The 20491-nt window shown below is 36.7% G+C and overlaps 1 protein-coding gene across 5 annotated transcripts in view; it reads left to right on the top strand.

Annotated features, from left to right (window-relative positions):
• The window catches only part of LOC149065551 (synaptogenesis protein syg-2-like), a 199321-nt gene that overhangs the window by 170072 nt on the left and 8758 nt on the right, over positions 1–20491 (top strand). For 3 of the 5 annotated variants that reach the window (XM_089253851.1, XM_089253849.1, XM_089253850.1), the window contains 3 exons: positions 218–234; positions 469–505; positions 19365–19543. In XM_089253851.1, coding sequence (XP_089109977.1) covers positions 218–234; positions 469–505; positions 19365–19543 — 233 coding nt within the window. The remainder of the gene's footprint in view (positions 1–217; positions 235–468; positions 506–19364; positions 19544–20491) is intronic. The other 2 variants (XM_089253853.1, XM_089253852.1) reach the window with 2 other exon arrangements.

Raw genomic sequence — 20491 nt, 5'->3', positions numbered from 1 at the left:
CCTTATTTAACAAACAACTTTAATTCATTCTAGAATACAGCTCACAATAGATCGGATTCCCTTTTCGTTCCGTTGTCAAAGCTATTTGAATATTTTGTTGCAATGTGCAACGAATGACGCTCAAAACACTATTAATTAAAAGTTTACAATTGAAATATTGTGTTTTATTTTTTATTATGAATTTTTCAATCTGATTTTTGTTTTCCACATGCTCCAGGGACATCAACTCCATGGGTTAGTACCCGCTATTATTCATTAATAATTTGTGAGTGTGTGTGTTGAAGATAAATTTCATTTAAAATCTGTTAAAATGTTGTTGATGTATCTGACTAATTATATTTTCAAAATGTTGCTTGCCTTAAAATTCAACTCTATTACATTAAATACGTTTTGTGTAATATAAATTATGTATATTGACTTATTTTATAAGCGTGAATATTTGTAACTGCTAATATTTTGTGTCTATAGGAGAAAAAGAAAGCTATACTGCTACCTGATCCTACAGGTAAGCATTTTACACTCGAAATAACTCAACCGATCAAGTATGTTTTTGTTTATTTCAATTTTGATTTTTAATTATCTAATGAACGTTTAGTAGGAGATGTGGTTACCTCTGGTAGCCGTGCAATTATTGCTCATGCTTTCGATGAGTTTATTAATTAACCACGCGGGCAACTATAGTAAAAGTTCGTTATAACGAGTACAGCATATAAAGAAAATCTCGCTATTAAAAGTGATTTGAGAGTGATTGCCAAAGAGCTAATGTTAAAGATACAAAAAATATTCTTTTGTAACTAGTTGAAAATTTGAACGCTTTCGTTATAACGTCAACAGATTCATACGTAACGTCACATTCTCAAAAACACGCTCGTTTTTCTTTTCTATCTCAAGAATGGGACTAGGGATGGATTACTGTCATTCATCTCTCTCTCTCCCCATGCTCCTGGTAAACATTATTAAAATTCTGAGCAAAACAGTGGCTGTGAGCCAAAAATCAATTTTACGATTCGAATTCTGTTCATTTGCCAATATCAGAACAAAATTATCTAAAACACAATTATGCCTGGTATATCATGTAGGCAAACAACTACATAGTTTTACTTGACAGTGCGAAAATTGAAATTCGCTTCTAACCAGTGTTACAACGACAATTTTTCCCCATGCTTGTGGTACACCTGTACTTGGTATTGCTGCTTAAACATTGTCCTGGAGTGAAAATGTCTTTAAAAATTTATTGGTATTTACTGGACTCTTTTAAAGTTACGATTTCAGAAAAAAATATTAATGGATAGGCCACGGCTTTTTGAATTGGCTGCAAGAGTGATAACAGACTTTTACTGTAGTTCCATGCGGTCAAAAAGTGCTGTTTCTAGCTCTAAAATAGTAGTGGGAGAGACTTATAAGATGAAATTTGTCTCAAGAGCATCTTATAAATGTTCTGACAAACTGAGATCAAAATATTTCGATAGCCACATTCACCAGATATTCTCACTTTTTGAAAAATCATAAAAAAACTAGGCATAGAGGAGTTACTTACGTTACCATTCGTGAATAGGAATTGTCCTGTTATTGCTCCTCAAAACAGATGAATATAGGTTCCCTGGATCTCGTCCTGCATCTTGTACATTAATGGAATCACTTCCGAAAATATGGCCGTCTAACATGATATCTCTCTTTACTTGCAAACAGGTACTAAGGCTAATCGTCTACTAGAAGCAATTACGCACGATAAACAAGTCCCGCGCAGTCGTCCATACGCGACAGACCGATCGCAATTCACAAAAATTGAACCAGCATCATCAGTGGCAAAAGACGTGAGTTACCGACATCGAAGATTACAGACGACGAGTGGCTTATCCCGCAGAAAAGAGAGATTTTATGTGTCTTGAAACTTCTGTGCAGGCGTAGTGCGGTTGTTTTGTGAAGTTTTTTGGTTGTTTTGTATCTTCGCACCATCTAATGTCTCTTTTACGTACACATTTTTCGGACAAAATATTTCCCGCTTTTCGTAAATACAGGGCGATTCAGAAAAGGTGGGAAAAACTTTAATGAGTGATAGTACTCATTTACTAGTGATAGTAAACTTTAAGAAGTGATAGTACACACCAATACAAACAATTGTCATCAAAGAATGCATGGTCTAACATGCATTGCGGCCGCTCCGCAAACGTTAAAATGGCTTTACCCGTTGAAATTTATCGAGAGAAAAAGAAACAAATCTGCGCCACAGTGAATAAAAGGCGCCTAAAAGCCCTTTAAGTTATAGCCCTTTTAAGTTATTCCAGCGTGCAACCGTTCTAACAGTACGTTCTATACGTTACGTACGGGATAATGGCGCAGTTTAGTAATACTGAAAAAAGCAGACATTGACGGAGCTGCAATAGGAAGTACCACAGACGCAGCACGAATGTACGGTGAACGTTTTCCCACAGGCGGTTGCTCAATACGAAAACATTTGCGCGCTTGCATCGGCAGCTGTGCGAAACGGGATCCTTTCTTGCTTCCTGGTCTGATGCAGGTCGTACAAGGATTGCTAGAACAGCAGGTGTGGAGGTGTGGAAGATGAGATTTCCCCAGGTTGCATTTGCATGCATGGTCATCGTAGACAGAAAATGACCGTGATGTGACAAAAATGATCAAGTGATTGTGAATATGGATGCTAAAAAATTTCCTCAGTCTCATGTTTACAAAGTACTTTGTGTAACGTGAGAAGCACGCAATATTCAAATACTGTCCGCCAAATTTTTTTGGTCTTGAAATATTCATTATGAATACATAGTTATATGAAATTTGTGATAATTAATCATTTCTGGGGACATAAAACATGTCAACTCCATTAATCTTTGATAACACAAGTTTTCGGTTCATATTCAAAAAAATTCGCGCTCCTATTTTTGTGCCCTATACGAAATACAATCGCAACTGAGTTGCTTATTAAGAGTCGCCTTCAATGGACGACCTCAGTAGCCCTAGTCGTCCGACTCAGTGTTGGCTTTAATCGCTCGTGTTGTTTGTCACGTGTAGTCGGTCACCATCGGTATAAAACCCACCTAAAATTTATCCGTTTCCGTGATGGTTTTTTTTTTCAAAGGTATAGACGGTTTGCTGTGCTTTATACTGGTCGTCGTACATACAGGCACATTTGCGTATAGCATATCAGAGATCTCGCAACGTAAGATATCTTTCAGCTCAGGCAAGGTGGATGGGTCATATACCCGAAATTTTAGGTGCCCCCATAAACAAAGAAATATCTAAGTGTATCAAAAGCTGATTCTTTGACAAGTGTAACGCCGCAAACCGTCATTTGTTCATTTTTTATGATTTTCATTTTTTTAAGTCTGCCTAAACTAAAGCTTAACATTATTAACTGCCTAAATTAAAGCCTGTTTAACACAAATCAGTCTGCAAGAGCTGAATCCGGACACCGTTACTGAACATTTTATCGTGTTCCACTGGATTTGCCTCCATCTCAGCGGTAGACAAATTGTTGAATGTACCGCGGTGGTACGTGACCTACCCTGCTGATTTTGGAATTTAATTTTAAAAAAAGTATTCTCTCTCTCTCTCTCTCTTTACAACCCCTAAAAAAACAAGTGTCAATAAGTAAAAATTATTCTTCTCTCTATTACAATGGAAAAGATTTATTTACCTTTGTAACATTCAAAGAAAAATTCACAGAGATATCGGTAATCCAAATTATTGATTTCTACATTTTTACAACAATCTCGGTATTTCTTTCAAGAATTTAAGGTCATAGCACGGAAAAAGTAACATTTTTCCTCAAATGTTACAGGAGGGAAACGTCTGTCGTTATAATAGAGATAGGGGCAGATTTTACTAATTGGTAATTTTACTGGCAGCGTCTAGAAATTTTTGACGTAAATACGTCTTTTAAATCATCTGACGCTACTGGGAGCATTCGCAAAAAGTTGCGTGATGAAATTCTTTAAACGGTCATATCTCAGGAAGTATCCAACGCAAGTCAAAAGCAATAGTATCATCAGATGCACACATTGCAAAGTTGCATTTAATGATATCACTCCGGTTTCAATATCTTTTTTAGTCTGGTCACCAGGGCCGCTACCCGAATTCGTAACACGTTGTTTTACGTATATCTTTAGAAGTTCACTACTAAAATAGACGGCATTGGTATCGTTTGTTAGGTATTCCAAAGAAAAAACCGATGAGATAATGATATAATTTCATTATGTCAGTATCTACCATGCGATTCAAGGCACAAAAAACGTATCCGCGTCAAAACTTGTGGCCGTGTCTATGACACAGCCTGCCCCAATTTTTTTTAATATTTCCTCTCAGTTGTCATTTTACTACACAGTACAGATATACTGTTTATTGCAGCTGACTGAGCGTAGTGACTTTACTTGAGTCGAACAGCACAAGTTATTTTTTGGTCAAAAGCCTTTCTTACGCACTTTATAAAATGAAGCACTTGGAAACAAACTGCGTCAGCTCTTATACATCTCCACAAAATATACTAAGTTACGTGAATTCAGTCTACGAGATTAAGTATTATAGATTATAATCTTTCATTTATATTTCCCGTTTAATCCATCACTTTCTAAATTTGGTACTTGAGTCTCAAAAGCCAATCTTTCTTGTTTCACATTTAGGCACGTTTTTCTGTTCAAATTTCTTATGCAATTGTCGTTGGTCTAAGAAAGTGAACGAAAGAGAAGACACCATGGGGAGATTATAACAAACTACTGAGTAGTTATTAAAACGACTATAATGTGTATTTACTATACAGTGTATTAACAATTTTAATTTCCTTCATTTCCATTCTTTTCTTCTCAGTCCTCCGCATGATTTGTCATGAGCGTCGTTGAATAGTAATTAATTTCTAACGTGGCATTTTTGACGCAAACAATTTTTCTTGGCCCTCATGGGACTTTTAAACTTCTCTCTAGAATCTGTTCTCATAATATCACGACGATTGTGGCTAAAAATCTTCCTACATCAATTTACTATATCGCAAGACTGCTGATTCAAAGAATTTTTTTTTGGACTTTTATCCGCTTAAATAACATACACAGGTGAAACTCGCAGTCTGAACGTGTATATATTATGCCAAAAAGCATCCGGTTTCCCATGAATTCATCGACGCGATATTCATAAATTTTATGTAAAATGCATTTACACACACAAAATGTTTTAGAAAGCCTTGGGGTATAGATTGGTGTTTCTCTTTCAGCATACGCTGAATCTTTGCACACATGAACGTTTTCCGTCGTCAATACTATTAACTTCCAGTGATTTTGTATGAGGTTTAATTCCTTTCCTATTCTTGGTTTGAATGCAAATGCATTAGGACCCCAATTATCTGAGCTAATGTGGACCGGACCTAACTCGGTTAACGAAATCTTCGATAAAATTATCCTTACAGAGTTTTGAGATTAAATTAGGTAAATAAATGATAAATGGTGTGAAATTAGTTTTTTAGTATATGTACAATTGTCGTGAAGAGAAAAAATACTCACTTCAAAAATCAAATGAATTTGTATGAAGTTATATGAAGTACTACAATATATTCACACTTTACAACATTTCAAAGATTATTTTAGTACATTTAGTACTCATTTTACATTCATCTAACAGTCTTAAATGCTTCAAGGAGCGCTAGAGTCGTCTTAACAGCACCATCGACGCCCGAGTCAAGTGATATTCTGGGACCTCTACTTACACTGGTGAAATAAATTAAGAGAATTTGCATATTTCATCGAATTTCATGAAAAGAACTGAACTGAATGTAAAACCACTGCTTCTAGACAAAAATGCAAATCTTGTACGTCAAATACGTAACCGTACACGTGTGTGTAGGCGAAGTCAGCAGAGAAACGGGCTTTATAAGCGCGCGTAAGTTAAGACGCATTTCGTTCGCTAGCACACCCCGGCGAATTTCTTGGTGTTATTTTGCAGTAATCGATTAATTTCAAATTGTAACAGTAAAAATAAGTAACCACCAACGTTTAGATGATGGAATGAGGTGGCGAATTGTGGGGAGTCTAGAAGTAGGCCAATCTCAAGTCCAGATTTGTAGAGAGTTCAATTTAACGCCCAGCGTCGTGTGTAATTTATGAAAACAGTTCCAGGATACCGGATCCATCGAGAGAAAGCCTGGGCAAAGTCATCCAAGAGCCACGACGGCCAGAGAAGATCACCATTTTTCGATTATAGCGAGGCGTAACAGGAGTGCTACAGCTTCTCAGCTCTCTCGTGACTTGTATGCAGCCACAGGAACCCGTGTATCAAGGGTGACTGTTTCCAAAAAACTTCATGAGAGAGGGTTGTTTGCAAGAAGACCTGCTGTTTGCGTCCCGCTCACTTCTACGGACAAGAGAATCCGTTTATCATGGAGCAGAGAGCATAGAGATTGGATTATGGATCAATGGGCGACCGTTCTCTTCACTGATGAGTCCCGGTTCAGCCTAAGCACAGATTCTCGCCGTACGTTCATATGGAGAGAACCACGGACCCGCTACCTACCCTCCAATGTCCGCGAAATCTACCATTATGGCGGAGGAGGTTTAATGGTCTGGGCAGGCATCATGTTGGATGGCCGCGCACTTCTCCATGTCTTTGAAAGAGGCACTGTGCACTGTGACTGGTGTGAGGTCTTGGAGCCCTATGTTCGCCTTTTCAGGGGTGCAGTTGGCCCTGAGTTCATTTTAATGGACGATAACGCGAGGCCACATAGAGTTCTTCTGCTCGACGATTTTCTAGAGGGTGAGGATATTCACCGGATGGATTGGCCAGCCAGATCTCCATACCTTAACCCTATAGAGCATGTCTGGAACGCTCTGGGGAGGGCAATTGCAACTCGCAACCCCCCTCCGGGAACCATCCAGGGAATGAAAACAGCGTTGCTGAACGAGTGGAACCAATTGCCACAGGAAATGATAAACTGCCTTATTTCAAGTATGAAATCACGCTGCGAGACCTGTATATCTGTAAGAGGGGACCATACCCCCTATTAACCTATCTATTAACCCATTTTTTTGTTTATTCTGCAACCGCTGTTTCATACCTTCCGACTCCAACGAGTGTTACGCACGATCATGCGTGTGTATTACAATTATTGAATTGTTATGTATTTGTTTTGTATTGTATCAATGTATGTACATATCAAATTTCATTAAAATCGGTACAGTAATTCTAGAAATAATAACCAAGTCTGCAAATTCTCTTAATTTCTTACACCAGTGTAGTTGTGTCTACCTGCCTACCAATTTACATACTTACCCCTGGAAATAATAGTACCAAACCCCTCCCCATGCACTTAAGACCCCTGGGCCATGACCGGGTTGGTCATGCGTTAAAATGGCATTTTGGAGCACCAATGTGCTCATGAACAACAGGTTTGAAGTTTTTGTCCAATCTAGAATCTTGCAAAAACCTTTCCGTCTCATCAACCCCATTCTCCGAAAAATAATAATCCTTAAGATATGACCATAGGATCCATATTGTGTATCTGTAGTTTTCCCGTCCCCCCCCCCAACCCCACTGGTCCCTTCTCTAAGGGCAATATCACCCACTCTTTGAAACACGGGCGTTGACATTCTGCAAACCAGTTCTGTCGCAACAAAAGACGTTTAGAAAATCCTTTCACTGAGCCTAATTTTTTAAATCAGCTCATAAAAAGTACCTCGAATAACACGAAACTCTGTTAATCGAGACTCAGATAACCGAGGTCTCACTGTATAAATAGCAAAGCATGAGCCATAACAGGCAAATTTAAATTCAATCTCATTTCACATTCAGTAAATCAGTATAAACCATAGTAGTACAGGGTGGACAAGAAGTCCTGCACGCATTTTAAAAATTAATAACAAATTAACCAATTGATATAAAAAGGTGCGGTTTGCACTAAAATACTCATAATGGCCTAGAGTTTTCGGATATTTTTTCGATAGGAGAAAAAGAGTAAACTTTAAAAGTTAAACTTCACTCCCAGGTGGCACTTTTCAACGAAAAACTCGACATAACTCATAAAATGCAACACAAACGGTGTATAATTAACACTTCTGATAATTTGAGTTACACATAAAAAACTATCATATTTCAACATCAGCATCCTTTCATCCGTTTAGATGAGGGAAGATGAGCCCGATCTAAAGAGGGAACTCATATTTAAATGTGATGGTTTTATGTAACGCAAATTGTCATAAACATTAATTACGTCCTGTTTGTGCTGCATTTTATATGTTATATCGAGTTTTTCGTTTAACAACGCCACCTACGAGTGAGACTTGAGCATTTTTTTTCAGTCATCAAAAAAATACTAGATCATGATAAGTATTTTAGTGCAAACCGCACCTCTTTACATCAATTGGTTGATTTGTTATTAATTTTTAAAATGTGTCCAGGACTCTCTCGGCCACCCTGTATAATAAAAAAAAAAACCGGAATAACTATTAAAAATAATAACACGAATTGGAATTTCATTCGAAAAAATTTACTTTTAATTCCTACCTACTTGTTTGATGAAATGATTTTTTTTTTTTGAAAAAAATTCCTATATGTGAAGCGGTATCTGTACTCACCCGAAAAAACATTCAAATATCATATGCACGCTTAAAAAAATTAAACCAATTTAAAAAATAATAAAAACCGTAAAAATCAGCGAGGAACAAATACTTTGTAACAAAATATCGCTTTGTGCATTATAAAACTAGTTATTATATACCCTATTATAACTACTAATTATATACCCAGTTGTATACCGGTATACTCAATTTCGAATAAAGCGCGATGTATATGAAACCACTTTTGGCAAAAACTAATTCTGAAGAGTCACATGCTATTATGCCTGAAAAGGAAAGTGTGTGCTACCAGCACTGACTTATGGAGCTGAAACACGGACACTCACAAGCAAGACGATACAAAGGCTACAGACAACATCTGTCTGATCATGGAAAGATGTATGCTAGGCATCACAAGAAGAGACAGAAAATGAATCACTTCGATAAGGAGCCGCGCAAAGGTATATGATATCATGGAAAGAATTAAACGTCTAAAATGAAATGGGATGGACATATTGCAAGAAGACAGGACAACAGATGGAACACAAGTATTCTAGATTAATACCCTCGTGGTGTTAAACGTCCGAGAAGGCGTCACCACTCAAGATGGATCGACGAGATCAGAAAAGTGGCTGGAGTTGACTGGATGGCTAAAGCATCAGACAGAGCAAAATGGGAAAATTTAGAAGAGACCTTTTCATCCAGCAGTGGATGTAAAATGGTTCCTGTTGTTGATGATGATGCTTATGACGACGACGACGACGATGATGATGATAGAAAAAACGGTGAGAGAGCGTTTTGGTACTTCAAAAAATGCAGAATTTCAACAGTGGAAGCCTCATAAATATAGATTGTTGCAGTGGCCTTTGTATTTGTGTTTTGTTCCCCAAAAAAATAAAAATTTATCAAAAAAAAAAATCTAGGCCATGATAATTATTTTAGTGTAAACTGTACCTTTTTATGTCAGGTGGTTTATGTGTTATCAATTTTTAAAATTTGTTCATGAGTCTCTCGGTCACCGTGTATAATGAGAAAAAACGAAATAACTATTGGAAATAATGACAAGAATTGCATTCGGAAAAATTTACTTTTAATTCTTACTGGTATGAAGAAATGATTTTTTCTCATTCTAAAACGTTCCTTCATGTAAACTGAAGAGCCAAAAAAACTGGTACAGGCATGCGTATGCAAATAAAGAGATATGGAACCAATCAGAGAACGGCGCTGCGGTCGGCAACGCCTATATAACACAACAAGTGTCTGGCATAGTTGTCAGATCGGTTACTGCTGCTACAGGTTATCGAGATTTAAGTGAGTTTGAACGTGGTGTTATAGTCGGCGCACGAGAGATGGGACATAGCATTTCCGAGGTAGCGATGAAATTTGGATTTTCACGTACGACCATTTCACGAGTGTACCGTGAATATCGGGAATCCGGTAAAAAATTAAATCTACGACATCGCTGCGGCCGGAAAAAGATCATGCAAGAACGGGGCCAACGACGACTGACGAGAATCATTAAACGTGACAGACGTGCAACCCTTCCGCAAATTGCTGCAGATTTCAATGCTGGGCCATCAACAAGTGTCAGCGTGCGAACCATTCAACGAAACATCATCGATATGGGCTTTCGGAGCCGAAGGCCCACTCGTGTACCCTTGATGACTGCACGACACAAAGCTTTACGCCTCGCCTGGGCCCGACAACACCGACATTGGACTGTTGAGGACTGGAAACACGTTGCCTGGTCTGACGAGTCTCGGTTCCAATTGCTTCGAGTTGATGGACGTGTACGGGTATGGAGACAACCTCATGAATCCATGGACCCTACATGTCAACAGGGGACTGTTCAAGCTGGTGGAGGCTCTGTGATGGTATGGGGCGTGTGCAGTTGGCGTGATATGGGACCCCTGATACGTCTAGATACGACTCTGACAGGTGACAGGTAGGTAAGCATCCTGTGTGATCACCTGCACCCATTCATGTCCATTGTGCATTCCGACGGACTTGGACAATTTCAGCAGGACAATGCGACACCCCACACGTCCAGAATTTCTACAAAGTGGCTCCAGGAACACTCTTCTGACTTTAGACACTTCCGCTGGCCACCTAAATCCCCAAACATGAACATTATTGAACATATCTGGGATGCCTTGCAACGTGCTGTTCAGAAGAGATCTCCACCCCCTCTTACTCCTACGGATTGATGGACAGCCCTGCAGGATTCATGGTTACCTCCAGCACTACTTCAGACATTAGTCGAGTCCATGCCACGTCGTGTTGCGGCCCTTCTGCGAGCTCGCGGGGGCACTACACGATATTAGGCAGGTGTACCAGTTTTTTTGCCTCTTCAGTGTATCTGTATCAGTATCTGTACTCATCCGAAAATAAAAAATAAAAAAAAATTGAAATTTTATACACACACGTTTAAAAAAATTAAACCAATTAAAAAAAATACCGAAAACCAAAATAATCTCTGAATAGCAAATACTTTTATCAGCGATATCGCTCTGTGCATTATAAAATTGCAAGATAACCCAGATGTATAACGGTGTACTCAATTTCGAAAAAAGCGTGATGTATATGAAAAACGGTGAGAGCGCGGCAGTACTTCACGGAATGCACAATTTCAACAGCGGAAGCCTCATAAATATAGATTGTTGCAGTGGCCTTTGTATGTGTAAGTGTTTTGTTCGCCAAAAAATAAATAAAAATAGAAATCCAAATTACTTCACAAGTACCTGAGAAATTCTTCGCACACTAAACCATTCATATTTATTTTATATATCCCCCTTCCATTCATTTTTTTTTCCTTTCCTTTTGCTTGCTTGTTCCCCTCTCGAGAAAATAAAATTCTGACAAGTTCTTATTTTTCGTTCTCTGAGAAGAAAGGATTCTCCTATCTATCGAAGAGGGGAAACTAGATTAAAAGATGTGTTGAGTGCCTTTAAAATATATACATATATATATATAACACCAAAACAAATGTTATAGGCTCTTATATATCTGCGTATTCCGAAGAATAGCTGCCCCAACGTGTCATCACGCGATATCTTTCAATGTCGAATTGAAAATCAAATTATATAGTAAAGTTTTGCCGAACGCGTGGGAAGAGAGGGAGGGGTGGAAAGAAAAATTTAATGAATCATCATTCATCATGAAATTTCGCCATGTTCCTAGAATAGTGATCCGCGTCAAATATGCGAACAATGCGTGAAAGATTTATCGGTGTATTATGAATAACTGGAGGTGCAATGCGCGATGAATGAAAGCAGATCTCTCACGCGGAAATATTAGTGATGTACTTAGAACAAATGACAAATTTGTCAACCCCCATGTTTATAAGTGGATATACACAAATTATTTCCAAAGACAATATAATAGGAGGTTTTGAGCTATTTCACTTTCCACATGAAAGCCTGAAAGCACATCATTTTCAATGTTCGATTGAACACATTTGTTTCTGAATGCATTTACTATGACCCTCTAGTTGAGGCGTGCATTTGTCACCGAGCAGAATCATACTTGAGCTACGTATAAGTGTGTGGTTCAATAAATGTTACGTAATGAAAACTTGTTAAACAGAAACATACAATTAGCTATATTATGCGTTAAATACAATAGTTCCCCGACTTACGCTACCCCAAGTTGCGCGATTCCTGTGATAAATACACATTTCTGATATTACAGAAGGAAATCAACAGAAAAAAAAGCAAACAGAATAAAAATCAAGGCATTTGTGCACAAACAATGGGTGCCGTCTGCAAAGGGGATAAATATAACCACTATATCACTGACCAGGGATCGAACTTGGGTTGATTACCAAATCTCCGCTCATGATTTCTCGGCGGAAAAATACGTCTGCTCAAGTCAAACGACGTGGTCAGAATGAAACAGAAGTATTTTTCCGCTGAACAACCGGGAGTGAAAATTTGGTAACCAACCCAATTGGGATGCCTCTGAAGACGGAATTGTTTGTGTCGAAACGTGTTAGGAATTTCGCGATTTTTGGTTTTATTTGCCTTTTTTTGTTGATTTTCTCCTGTGATTATACCAAGAAAAGGATAATTTTGTCTTTTATGTTTCTGAAATTCATCATAATCAAGGGATTATTGCTGAGAGAGTAAGGATTAATTAAGTGTTAATTTAAGTAAGAATTATTTTAAATGCGAACACCATATGTGCAATGAAACTATACCGAATAATTAGTGGCTGCACTATCTAAAAATGGAACATTACTATTCATTTAGAAATTTAATTCCAAGGCTTGTATGATATCTGCATTTTTGCAGAAAACATCACAATTTCGTACCGAAGTCCAACTTTATTGCCAGTTTTGAAAACTTTTCGTTTAATGAGGCACTCTTTGATGACAATGCACCAGATCTGCAACTCTCAGTTAATTCAAACCCACCACAGGTGAAAATTGTTTTCTTGCCTCCAAACACAAATACAAAGGCCTCAACTTGCAAAATGCCCAACGAGGTAGCTGAAAAAAGATACCAATGAAAAATATACTGTATATGTATGTTCCAATATATCTAAATACATCAACCCAATGCACGAGCAATTATCGCGAAAGAACTAATAATTATAATAAAATATAATCTGTCAACCTGCCCATAAAAAAATTATGGTTGTCTTATCTAAAGTATGGATAAGCACAAATGGCTTATTTTATTACGATGGACCAACAAAACCTTCAAAGCGTTCAATACGTGACTTTCATTTGTACAGAGATTTTAGGGAATACAGCATATTCTTTTTAAGGACAGGATTGCAGTCACGGAGGCAAATTAAAGTTTATTAAGTTAGGAAAGTACTGTAGTAGGAAGGAAAGAGACGTGTTTTCTAAATTTTTGTCTAAATTAACAAATATTTGTATAAATTTGTATGCAAAATCATACCGTAGTTTACGCAAATTCAGCTTACGCGGTTTTCGTCGATCCCAACTATCGCGTGTGTAACTTTGGGGTATTACTATATTATAAACTGAATGGTAGTTCATACTGGAAAGAAAACAAGAATAGAAACTTTTAATGAGAAGTTCTAAAATATTGAAAATATTTTTCTACTCTTTGACAACGAGACCGAAAAGAAATAATAATCATCGGACGATGCGTCTATCAATATAATACGTATGAATAACCTGATATATACGAAAAATCTATATACAGGTGTCGTCATTAACATAACATGCATTAATATCATGCTCGGGAAAACATCCTTTTGATGCATAACATGCATGAACATCATTCCCGGAAAAACATCCTTCGTTAGAGGGCAATGGCCTTTCAGAAACATACACTGAGTTCATCAAATCACTCCATAGGAAAAAAATCATAGTAATATCCATCGAGTTGGCTATCTAAAGAAATATATATGTTTATGTTCCAGAAGAACCTATTGCCATATCATTGATACAATATTTCTTGTGGTACATGAGCAAAACATGTCACACGTCAGTTAAAAACGGCTTTTTCCTGGCAGTTGATGAATAGTGTGCCCCTGTAATATTATCCGTTTCGTAGTTTCGGCTTTGACGAAGAATAAATGTTTTTTGAATCTATGAAGCCAAACTTTGATTCCGATTCATTCACTAAAATTTCTGAAGGTAAGAGTATAAGCATCTATATACAGGGTGTCCCATAAATTTGTTAATAATTTAAAAGTTCATAAAAGTTGAAGAAATTGCCATATATGAATGCAGTTTGAGAAAAAGTTATTCCCATGAAAGAGGATTTTTTCTTTTGGTACAGAAAAAAAATTAGTTCACATTTTCGTTGATAGAGGGCCAGGGAAACCAGTCCGGCAAGAGCGATTGGGCCTGAACCTTTCTTTAATCTCTTTTGTGTTTGAAACGTTCGTGAAGCTTCAGCCGTAACAACAACTTCACCAATGGTGCTTCATCCACCAATGTCAACATCACAGTGAAAACCTTATGTAAGAGGCCAGTAACCGGAAAATTCAGAAATAAGCTTTTAATCCCATTTTATAGAACTCTGATTTGCATATTTCTAATTATTTACTATCATGCAGCACCCTCTATTTTGAACCTCAATTGAACTTTTGCACCCTTGATTTTTGAACTTTTCAGTACCAGAAAAAAATTCCCTTTCGTGAGAATAACATTTTTTACAAACCGCATTCGAATACACCGATTCCTTCAATTTTTATGAACTTTTGAATTATTTACGAATTTAAGGGACACCCTGTACATTTTTATGTCTATACAAATTTAATTTCTCAATTTTTTTATGGATATGTTTCGATACGAGTATGTAATATTTATAACTGTCGAAAGGTGATTTTCTGATGAAGGTAAGTCACCTAATATATGAGAGAGGATCATGTCTCCACTTTACTTGGGTAAGTATATTTTTATGAGGCTATTTAAATTGAAAAAAAACAATGAAAATATATACGTTTTGTGTTGTTGTTGCACGTCACGTGTATTTCACTATTTATATTTTTAGAGTGCATAAAGCTCAGGCTACACAGGTCTGTGTTTGGAGGTCTTATTATATGACGTTTCCATTAATGATTGAATTGGTTTAACTCTCCAAAACTATCAATAAAGTATGTTTCTATGGAATTTTTAATGGAATGCTCTGCACGTTCAGCATTAAAATAACACGATTAAAACAATCAGAAGTGGGAAAACCTACTTAATCAAACAATGTTTTGTTGATTATTTGCAGTTTTTATTCTTTCAAATCCAAAAATCTAAATACGCATCAAAACTGGATGTCAACCGCCTGAAAGCTAACGATATTTTTATTCAGGTACTATCGGTATTCTCCAGATGATGAAACGGTTTCCGAATTTTAATTTACATTCGCGGGAATTTGAAATATGTCGCAGCATCCTTGCAGATCTCGAGGAACTGTGATACCCCCAAGGTGCCTCTCATATCACTCCAGGTGCCACGAATGTCACACCATTTCGGAATCACTGCAATGATGATGATATACCTTCCCTTCGGGTGTTTCTCGTGCTGCTCTCAAACGTGTGCCCAGGAATATGTCGATATTTGTTCCATATATTGTGTACTGCCACCTATTTTTTTCGAATAGTGAGTATCATAATCTTCAATTAAATGTATATTTTTGCGGTACTGCCAATAAAAAATCCAAACCCGAAGAGTACGTTACCGATCATTGCGTTACGTTAGAGGACTACTTTACCGCACACCAACTCCGGTAAGATCGGCATACCGCAATTTTCTACCATTGGAGTTGGATGGGAAATGAAGGTGCCATATATCGGAGGTCATCCTTGGCTCGGTAGGTAGAAGGCTAGAAATTCGAGATATTTATATAAGCTTTTTAACATCGGAAATGTGCATGTTTTTTTAATGAAATTTTTGATGCTTGAAAACTATATCATTTCACACGACCTTCAATTCTTTATCCAAAAATTTTAATCAACGATCCTACTCTGGGATACGTACTTATACTCGTAGTCAACAAAATACTCAAGGTGTACATTCAAATAGTTTCGAAACATTTATTCACCCCCCCCCCCCTCTTTCTCTCTACCTATCCCTCTGCTCACGAACACGAATGAACACGAATTTATAAATATGCACTTAATTATTGCTTAGTGGGGCTAAACCTTTAATCGTACAGCAAAAGTTTATTATATTAAGTGATCATTATCAAAGATATTATCAAAGATCATTATCAAAGATCATTATCAAAGATATTATCAAAGAAATGCATATCGACTTGGAATCTGCATAAAAGGGAAATTACAGATAATAGAATCATGTATCAAAATTAAAAATACAAAATACATTTGAATACAATATATACGGAAAACTCACTCACAAACACGAACCCACGCCCTATGTCATTACGGGTGGTTGCACTACCACTACGCTATAGAAACAAATAGAATATTTCTTCCTTGGAGCGTATGTATGCCTAAGTGTATCGTTCGATGGACGGCGACAGAAATCAGCTAATGGCTCGTAAATGACATCAAGGCTACCAAATGGCGACATATATGTAGAGAAACATGTCCTCTCAACTTGTTAATACAAGATACACAGAAAACTGGCTGTTATGTAGAGATGCTGATTTTTAGAGAGAATTTGCTGAGAAATTGTCCATGCCATAGCACCTTTCGAAATACGCTCCAAGGAAGCTGCTTTTATAGGGTAGTGGCAGCGCACTCGTCCAAAATACGAGAGGGTGTCGATTCTGTTCCCGTAGAAACAGAGGTGAATTTTTCTTTCCTAAACTCAGCATCTCTTAACAGAAAGTTTTCTGTATAGTTTTCAGTATATATATATATATATATATATATATATATATACACACACACACACACAGTATATATAAGTAACAGATTATTTTTATTTTTCCTTCACGAGTGGCATTGCATTATTTTTTGTACAACTCATCGATTTACATTACGAATTATTAGACAAGAATTCACACGTACGCAAAATCCATGTAATATATATATATATTCTACGATGAAGTTAGTACTACGAATACTTCACCCCTTATTAGTCCCATACACAAATCTAAATCCTGCAGAGTGTCCCAAATATGAAAGCCCTGTAATAGCTCCTATTATTTTTGACAATTTGCATAACCAATTTATGGAAAAATTATTTTTGATTAATACTGAAGTCAAAAATTTTCATCTTATTGTTTAAGGGAAACCGAAGTAACAGGTCTAACTATTAATGTGTTATTATTAGGGCTCGAATTTTTATGTCCTGAATATGAAACATCGTGGTGGTAGGTTAAACACCTGAATTTTAAGTTTTTTAACAGATCATAGACGACGCTTCAACTTTAGGTCATAAAAAACATAGACCTAGTTATTATGTATAAATTTATTGCCAATTTGAAACCTGTTTGTTATAGAATCTTTTCCAACCTAAATTAACAGAGCCGGATTGAACAGAAAAGTCGAACACCACTGGAGATAGAAATCGGGAGAACTGGAATGGTTTTTTTTCCTCTATTCTTATTTGCATATTATGTTTATGGAACTATGCTGTGGAATGTTGTTGGTTGTTTTCTTCTCAAAGGTGAGTCTGTATTGAGTGTAACGTAACGCAAGAAGTTTGGGAACCATTCAAAACCAAATTCAGCCCGGACAGTGCCCCAAAGGAGCAATTCAATTTCTTATTCAAAACACTATTCATGAGACAGCGCTAGACGCAATGATGTGACAGTAGAAATTCAAGTCTGGACTGAAAAAATAAAGCTAAATATCTAAACAAATCTTCAGAACAAATAGAAACTATTTGATGAACAGTGTGAGTTGGGCCACGCACCATGCTGCACGAACATCAATATCGGTTTCATCAAAATGCACCGACGTTAACTCATGCGTAAATCTTGACTTATCGTGTAAATTGGATTCATATCTCACTTTCAAATGTTAATTAGTTTCTTCTTTCTTCGTTTTGCTATAAACAGTACCGTCTTTTTTCGTTTGGATATCATTTGTTTTCAATTTCAAAACTGAGTTATTATTATTTTACTATTACTATGGTGTGATATTTTTCACTGTTTTTGTAATGTACTATAATCACTGAAAAAGCCATGTTGAGAAAATTAATGATCGTGAATAAATAATTATATAGGAAACGTGTTCATTGTGTGATGGCAAAAAATCCAAAATGCACAATACGAGTACGTACAATTCGCGCAGTTGATTTTTAAAAGAACTTTGGGGGCAAAAGATCAATTGTTAATTTACTTTCAATCAATCTTTTTTAAGTCATTTCTTGGCAAAATTATCTTTCATATAAATTATCTTCCACCACCCTCTGGGGTTTCAAGTCCCGGTTATAGAAACATGGAAGCATTCCCGTTTGGTTTCGGCTACAAACTATAGGTTTAATTAACCCTCGTATACTTAAAATTACCATGATGTGACAAAATCGATATAAGAAATATCATTTCCTTATTTTTATAGTATACCACGTTCGTATTCTTTTTTTTAATAGATCAAAATATTCGAGATGATTCTGAATTTGTGGGACAAACTTTGAGGTGCTCACTCAAATTAACGATGTAAGGCTGAAACTTAAGCATGAGGGGCACTAAAGGGAGTCATACTTGAGCTAATAGTATGTGCTTGAAAATAGTTTCTCTTATCAACAACATCCTTTACACGGAAGGGAATCTAATATTAACGCTGTTTATGTTTGAGCTAACGCTCAACTTCACACTCTGTACAACTGTCTCTTACCAGCATTGTTGATTTATCAATGTTTTAGAAGATGCCATTATATATATAATGGGTTTCAGATTTCGTTGCTATTCACTGTTTAGACTCCTCGAAAAAATGTCCAAAGAGATTGGGCGAAAGCCTAACATAATGTTTCCCTTATGTCGAGTGGAGATAATGGCAGATGTAACGAAATCGTGAATCATCGACATCTTTCATTGATAAAGAAACATTGCTGGTAAGAGGCAGCAGTAAAGGGTGTGAATAGTCGTTAGCCTAAACATAAGCAGCATTGATATTAGACACCCTCATGTGTGAAAGATGTTAATGGTAGCGAGAAAACAAGCGTATTGTATTAGCTCAAACAAGGTGCCCATTAGTACCTTTATGTGTGTTTCAGAAGGAAGTTTTTTCCCATCTTCTTTGACCAAAAATGTTGATTTTAGTGAGCGTTACCACAACTTCAAGTTTGTCCCACGAGTTCCTAATCACCCTGTAGTTTTACCAACTTACAGAACTAATAATTTTAATTAAGTTATAATTGGTCATTAGATGTAGTGAAACAAGCACAGAATTAAAACGTAAGTACAATTTTTTTTTATACTGAGGCTCTTCTTCCAGGTGATCCGGACGACCAAGTAGGAAAACAAAAGAAACCTGGTAACCCCGGTGACGATGCTTATGGCTTGAACAGTGCAACTTTTATTGGAACTGTATACACAATTAGTGGAGTTACGGCAAGCGTTGTGCTAGGATTGGTCATCAAATATTATTACGAAAAACGCCGTGCAGATGGTGAGGTAATCTTTTGAAATTTTCCTTCCTCATTGTGTGTGTATTGGTAGTAAGTCATTTCCAATCATTTCTTTACTTACTTAAATTAACGATTTAATGCACGTCTTATCTAACAACAACGAAACATTACGTCATTCGTGTCTAACACAAAACACACAATCGGAGGTAGCGTACATACATTATATAGTTATATCGCAGTGCTTTCAAGCAGATAGCTATGAACTGAAAACATGTATTGTTCTTGGAATGTTTCTGATAGTCTCGTTGAAAATTTTCTCAAAACACTCTGAAAAAAGCTTTCGCCTCGGAGATACTCGATATTCAATCACTCTATAGTCTTTTCTTCGTTTATATTTCGTCATGCTTCCTTTGATGACTGCTTTCAGATTCTGTTAGTTTCCTTTATTATCGTCCATGATAGATTTAGCATAGAATCATCTCAACAAAAGAACTTTAAAGGGCTCTAAATTTTAATTCCCCCCCCCTAATCTGGTAACAAAGTGAATATTATGACCTGGTAAAAAGTAATATACCTGAGTCTTTCTGACTAAAACTTAATTTCTAAAGAAAATAACGTAAACAGATACGTAATAGTATCTACAGTTGAATCCATACAGTCAAACCTTCGGTTTACGAATATCTCGGTTTTTGAACAATTTTGTTTACGAACAACAAAATATGATTCGGTTTACGAACAGGCAAAACGGTCTGAATCCTTAAGGAAGCATATTTCAGAAGTCTGAGATTACAATTTTTCTTCCCGACAGAATTTGGTTGAATTATATTTCATAGAGTAATAATTATATTTTGATTAGAGTGAAGTTTCCCGCCACCAAAAACTGCTCCTCTTATCCAGCCCATTGATCAGCAGGTCATTTCAAACTTTATGAAGCTCTGAAGAGAGAAACTTTTTTATAGATGTTTTGCAATAATATCTGACATAGAACTGTGAA

This window comes from Pholcus phalangioides, unplaced genomic scaffold, assembly GCF_987345545.1.
Source record: "Pholcus phalangioides strain wild (caught in Gottingen) unplaced genomic scaffold, Ppha-v1.0 ptg000039l_1, whole genome shotgun sequence".
NCBI lineage: Eukaryota > Metazoa > Arthropoda > Arachnida > Araneae > Pholcidae > Pholcus > Pholcus phalangioides.
Note: the sequence above shows the minus strand (reverse complement) of the source record. Positions and strands in the feature narration are given on the sequence as shown.